Source organism: Vombatus ursinus, unplaced genomic scaffold (genome assembly GCF_900497805.2).
Source record: "Vombatus ursinus unplaced genomic scaffold, bare-nosed wombat genome assembly UNPS02004423.1, whole genome shotgun sequence".
NCBI classification, from domain to species: domain Eukaryota; kingdom Metazoa; phylum Chordata; class Mammalia; order Diprotodontia; family Vombatidae; genus Vombatus; species Vombatus ursinus.
Window position 1 is genome coordinate 1,556,973 of NW_020944201.1, and position 6,129 is coordinate 1,563,101.

Sequence of the window (6,129 nt, forward strand, 5' to 3'; positions counted from 1 at the left end):
AGAAAGACAGACAGACAGACAAAGGAAGGAAGGAAGGAAAAAGAAAGGAAGAAAGAAAGAGAAAGGAAGGAAGAAAAGAAGAAAAAAGAAAAAAGGAAGGAAGGAAGCAAAAAGAAAGGAAGGAAGGAAGAAAGAAAGAGGAAGGAAGAAAAAAGGAAGGAAGGAAGGAAGAAAAAGGAAAGGAAGGAAGCAAAAAGAAAGGAAGGAAGAAAGAAAGGAAGGAAGGAAAGAAGGAAGGAAGAAAAAAGGAAGGAAGGAAGGAAGAAAAAAGAAAGAGAGGAGGAAGGAAGAAAGAAGGAGAGGAAGGAAGGAAGAAAGAAAGAGACGAAGGAAGGAAGAAAGAAAGAGACGAAGGAAGGAAGGAAAGAAAGCCTCTCTGTAAGAGGGCTGACGGTCAGGGGTTGGGAATGGAGATAGGAAAACCTCACTAAGGCCTCGTTGGCCTGGGAATTTCCTTCCCACTTGGCAATCTCCACTTGCATAGAACCCCTTGAGAAGAGTTGACCTGCTGGGTCTAGGGAGCCCAGTCAGGCTGTTCTATCACTAAGGGGCCAATCCTCATTGCAGGCATCTCCTTGGAGAACAACACCCTGGTTATTGAACGAGCTAAGAAGGATGATGAAGGCACCTACAAATGCAAAGCCACCAATGAGATAGGACAAGTCAGCACCTCAGCCCTTATTACTGTGGCAGGTGAGTTGGAACCTCTGGCCTGCTAGCTTCACATGGATACACTTAGAATACTGAGCATCAAATGTTAAGCAGGCATGAATGCCTACCTTTGTCTCCTTTTGAAATTGGACTTCTAGTCCAGTGTGGTATAATGAAAAGAGCATAGTAATTTAGGAATAAAATAAAGGAATTTGACTGGATGAATCACAGAATGAATGAGTGAATGAAAAAAAAAAAGTAGGCCCTGCTTTTTTGCTAAGCACTGGAGAATTCAAGAGGGAAACAGTCCCCACTGTTACACTTCTAGGAGAGTTTGTCTGCTGGGTGAATGGAAAGGCCCAGCAGTCCTGAGGGTTCATCAGTAGGGCAGTGGCAATGCCTGGAGCACTAGAGGGTGTAGTCACAGGGAAGATAGTAAGGACTCATGATCTTTCATCTTACCAGAAGAATGATAGGAATTCTATAAATGTTATCATCATCATCATCATCATCATCATCATCATTTTGTTATAGTTAGTGATCCATCAAAACAGTGTTCCCATGGGTTCGGTCACCATCTCTATAGAGATGATTTCTCAATCTGTAGATCCAGCCCTAACCGCTCTTCAGACCTCCAGTCCCACCTCAGCATCTGCCTCTCGGACTCTCCAGCTGGATGTCCCATAGGCATCTCAGACTCAACTTGTGCTATACTGACCTTGACCCTTATCCTTCTTGAAGTACATCTCTGGGGGGAGAGGGGTAGTCTATATTATTCTCATATGACAAAAATCAGTTTTATTTCTGGCTCCATTGATCTTCACCCAAATGTTCTCCACCACATTTCCCAATCTCTGGTTCCTGGATTTTCTCTCCTGAGTACAGTTTTTGAATATACAATACTGCCCTGCCATTTACCTATTCTGTGTCTTTTGAATAAGCTATGCCTATACAGAGCCATATTCCAGTCACAGGTTCTACACCCCACCTCCCCCAAGTTGCAGTAACACCTGTTTGCATTTGCATCTGAAGTTACTCTTGCCCAGGGGTGGGGAACCTGCAGCTTCAAGGCCCATATGGCCTTCTAGGTCCTCGGGTGCAGCCCTTTGACTGAGTCCAAGTTTTACAGAACAAATCTCTTTATTAAGGGGATTTGTTCTGTGAATATTTGAATTCAGTCAAAGGGCCACACTTGAAGACCTAGAGGGGATTTGTTCTGTGAAGTTTGGATTCAGTCAAAGAGCCACACTTGAGGACCTAGAGGGGATTTGTTCTATGAGGTTTGGATTCAATCAAAGGGCTGCACTTGGGGACCTAGAGGGGATTTGTTCTGTGAAGTTTAGATTCAGTCAGAGGGCCACATTTGAGGACCTAGAGGGCCACATGTGGCTTCGAGGCTACAGGTTCCCCACCCCTGCTCTTACCTGTTGCCTAAACTTTGGGCCTTTGGGACCAAGATTGGAGGCCATTCTTGGATTCGGCCTCCTATGAACATCTGGGTACCCTAACCACTATGCTCCTTCTTTCATTATAACTATTGTATCTCCCTTTGGTGGATCTCCATTGGCTGTTTTCTTGCTTCCTTATGCTTTTTAGTTTAAAGCCCCTTTGGTTAGATTTACAAGACACTTGACCTTATACATTCTTACCAGCCTTTTTTAGGGACACTTCATCCCTGCCTGTCATTCCATGTATCTTAAGCTGTGGTCCAGAAATCCGAACTATTTCCTTCCCAAATCAATTTTCCTCTACTTTACCCTTGCCAGCAATGGGTGGCAGTGAGGAAAACACAAGCTGTGTCCACATGGTCTAGTTTCTTGCTCAAGATTTTGTAAGCTTTGGCAGCATTTTTCAGTTCCTTCGGGAAGGATCATTTGTGCCCATCTGAATCATCAGAAGTGAGCAGTACTCATCCATTTGGTTCACTCTTGGGAGGTTCTCTGTTATGTCTTGGATAAAGGTCCCTGGGAGGACAACAGACCTCTCTGTATTGTTAGTAGCAGATCCACCTCAATTCCCTCAAGCAGTGAATACCAGCACTACTCTCTGTCACTCACCTTTACTGAATGATCACTCATCTGATAGCTTCTGTGGCTCATATACCATTCCTTGGAGGATAGACAGCTGCTTTCTCTTAGAGCAACAATCTCTTCCTCTTCAGGAAGGGCCTCAGATTTGTTTCTGAGCCCCAAGTATACACACCTGGTCTTTTCCCTCCCATCATCCTCCATATGACATCTTTCTACTTCTGACCTCTTGACAAGGACCAGGTTTCCTTCCCCTATCTTGTATCCCCCCCCTTTTAAAGGCCAGCTTCCATTTTTAGGGGCACTTCATTGTTCTTGACAACCTGAAGAGCCAAGGATTGTCCCTCTAATCCAGGGGTGGGGAACCTGGGACCTCAAGGCCACACGTGGCCTTCTAGGTCCTTGAGTGTGGCCTTTTGACTGAGTCCAAGTTTTACAGAACAAATCCTTTTATTAAGGGAATTCGTTCTGTGAAGTTTGGATTCAGTCAAAGCACTGCACTTGAGGACCTAGAGGGTCACATGTGGCCTCGAGTCTGCAAGTTCTCTACCCCTGCATCTCTTTGCTTTTTCTTATAGGAAGGAGACAAGTCTACCCCTGGAGTCTAGATAACAGTCACTCATCTATGACAGGAATACAAACATTGTACCACACTGCAAAATTCATCCTGCTCTCCATATCAATTGAGATTTTTAGCCTTGTTTTTTGAAGCTATCTTTGCAGCTTTTTAAGAGTTTACAGACTATTTTAGCACCTCGTAGTCACTTAATAGTTCCACCCAACTTCTTTTTTCCACAACTCACAGCCCATCTCCCTTGTCCCTGGGATTAGTCTTCTCTATTTGACCAATTTGTTTTACCCACCAGTTTACCCTCCTTGCCTTTCCTTGCTCACCTTTCCTTGCCAACTACCTTGTTCTTATCCTTCACTTTAAGTCATTCTCTTCAGGTTATTCCCCCTTACACCTCCTTAGTCCACCTTGATGCCTTTAACTTTCTCTCCCAGAAGCCAGAATCAGAATCTGGGCCTGGACATTATTCTCCTTCAAATATCCTCAATTTCTCCCAAATCTCTCCTCCTCAAGTTGAATCTCCAGCCTTCTTTGTAAGGCTAACCCCTTCCAAATCACAATTTCTTTCTTCTTATTCATCTCCAACACTTCTTTCTTCTCCTGCTCTTTCTCCTATAACCTTCTGTCACAGAAGCTGAAAGTAGAATAATCTCTTACCAGTCCTCTCAAGCTCTTATACGGGCTCTGCTGATAGAATGTAAGCTGCTTGAAGGCAGGGACTACAGTTATCCCTTCCACATCACCACTGTCCCTGTCATGGTTTCGATATATTGCGGGTCGGCATAAGAAATGAAATAGGAATTTTTTGGGAGTTTTGGCAAAAGCTACAGACGGCACATGAAGGCCAACAGACGACACAGAAAAAGTTTAGAAACTCAGAAATGCGTAAAATATATGTATAGTATTGTGTAATATAGATACCCCATAAAAGAAAAAGAAAGAATTCAGACTTCTTTTCTGGTACAAAGGGAGGGTCAAAAAATTTTATGTGGATTTTCCGAATTGCAGGGGCACCATGCCCCTAACCCCCATGATGTGGAAGAGATAACTAATTCATTTATGTCTGTGCTTGGCACTTAGTAAGTGCCTAATAAATATTTGTCTGCTAATTGTTTGATTAATTGACCTCAGCTCTGGTCCTGACTCTTCCCCCAATTAGCTGCATGTCCTTGGGTAAGCCCCTTCCCTTCCTATCTCAGGTCCTCTGTTTTCTCCTCTGTAAAATGAGGAAGTTACACTCTGAGTCCTAAGGTCTCTTGCAGCTTTGAATTCCCTCGCCTTTCGGAACAGACAAGAGAGTTCCTCCCTGAAGCTCCTGCCATCTGTCTCAGAAAGACAAGCCCACACTCAGTAAATATCAACACACTGACACGCACTCACACCCACCCATACACACACATCACACATAGTCACACGCCCAGAGTTTGGTACCTGGGATTGCTGGTAGGCATCTAGCAACATGGTGGCCTTTATAAGGCCGTACATTTTTGTTCCATCTGCTCTAGCCTGAACTCGTGTTTTTTATCCCCTCCTTCTGTCCCTGCTGCCTTGTTGATAGGTTCCGAGGAGCGCTCCAGTGTCGAGGTCATCATCCTTGTGTGTACCGGCTTGGCAGCCACCCTCTTTTGGCTCCTGTTGACCCTGGTCATTCGAAAACTCAGAAAGGTATGAGGGAGGCACTGCCACTTGGGCCTCAGTTTCCTCTTTTGTAGAGTGGGGGAGGGGAAATGGAGTGGGGTGGAGAGGCTGGACTAGATGAACTTTGAGACTCTGTCCAGCTCTAAATTTTACAGTTCTGGGCCCTGGCAACGTAGGAGGACTAGCTTCTTGGCCACTCTGTGGGGCCTTAGGTATTGGCAGGGAGGGGGAAAAGAAGGTTAGGGCTGAAAATTGGATGCCATTTGACCCCTAAGCATAGCCATTGTGACAGCACCCTCCTCACAGCTGGCATGTCTTTCACATTGGATGTTGCCAGAGACCTCCGAAAGGTCTTTGGCAGAAGATAGCATGGAGGGGTCTGCCCTCCGTAGAGGAGGGCACTGCCTGGGAAAGAGAGAGACAGCTGGCCCAAGATCCAAGAAGGCCTGGGTTCAAGTCCTGCCTCAGACACTAGCAGTGTGACCCTGGACAAGTCACTTTACCCTGGTTTGCCTCCTGCCTCCCAGTGCTGCTGTGAGAACCAGATGAGATCATCTTTGTAAAGCATCGTATATATGCTCACTCTTATGACTATTAGCTACTACTCTTGTCCCTCACATATGAGTGTGATGGATGGCTCAAGTCTTTCACCAAGTGGTAAATTATGTTTCTCCTAACTCTTGTTCCCTCCCAAGGACAAGAATGGTTCTTAAGTCCCTTTTGCTGTGCTAAGAACCCCATAGTAGAGGAATTACAGCCAACCATAAAAAGGGTCAGAGCTCAGCCAGTCGTCTCATTTACTGAGCATCATTTTGGGGAGGAAAGAGCATTGGTTTCTCCATCGTGTAAGGGGCCTCAGAAGGCAGACAGTGACTCGCTCAAGCCCTGCCTGGCCAAGAATGCCCTCTCCAACATCGCCAATGATGCCAATGACATCCAGCATCGCCATCAAAATGTCTAGCCTCTCCTTGAAGACAGGAAACTCCCTCCTTCTTGAGGCAGTCCATTCTACTCCAGGACACCTGTTAGGAAGGTGTCGACATCAGCCCATCACTTCTAGTTCCACCCTCTGGAGCCAACTGGAGCAGAGACTAACTGGAGCTAGGAAAGATCTTAGAATACAGAATACCCAAGCTGGGAGGGCTCTTAGAACACAGAATGTCAGAGCTGAGAAAGACCTTAGAATACAGAATACCCAAGCTGGGAGGGCTCTTAGAACACAGACCTTAGAATACAGAATAC

The 6,129-nt window shown here is 45.4% G+C and overlaps 1 protein-coding gene across 1 annotated transcript in view; it reads left to right on the forward strand.

Annotated features, from left to right (window-relative positions):
* Window positions 1-6,129, forward strand: part of LOC114023373 (vascular endothelial growth factor receptor kdr-like) — a 223,277-nt gene that overhangs the window by 167,240 nt on the left and 49,908 nt on the right. Inside the window, exons 15-16 of the mRNA XM_027835990.1 lie at window positions 568-693; window positions 4,808-4,914. Coding sequence (XP_027691791.1) covers window positions 568-693; window positions 4,808-4,914 — 233 coding nt within the window. The remainder of the gene's footprint in view (window positions 1-567; window positions 694-4,807; window positions 4,915-6,129) is intronic.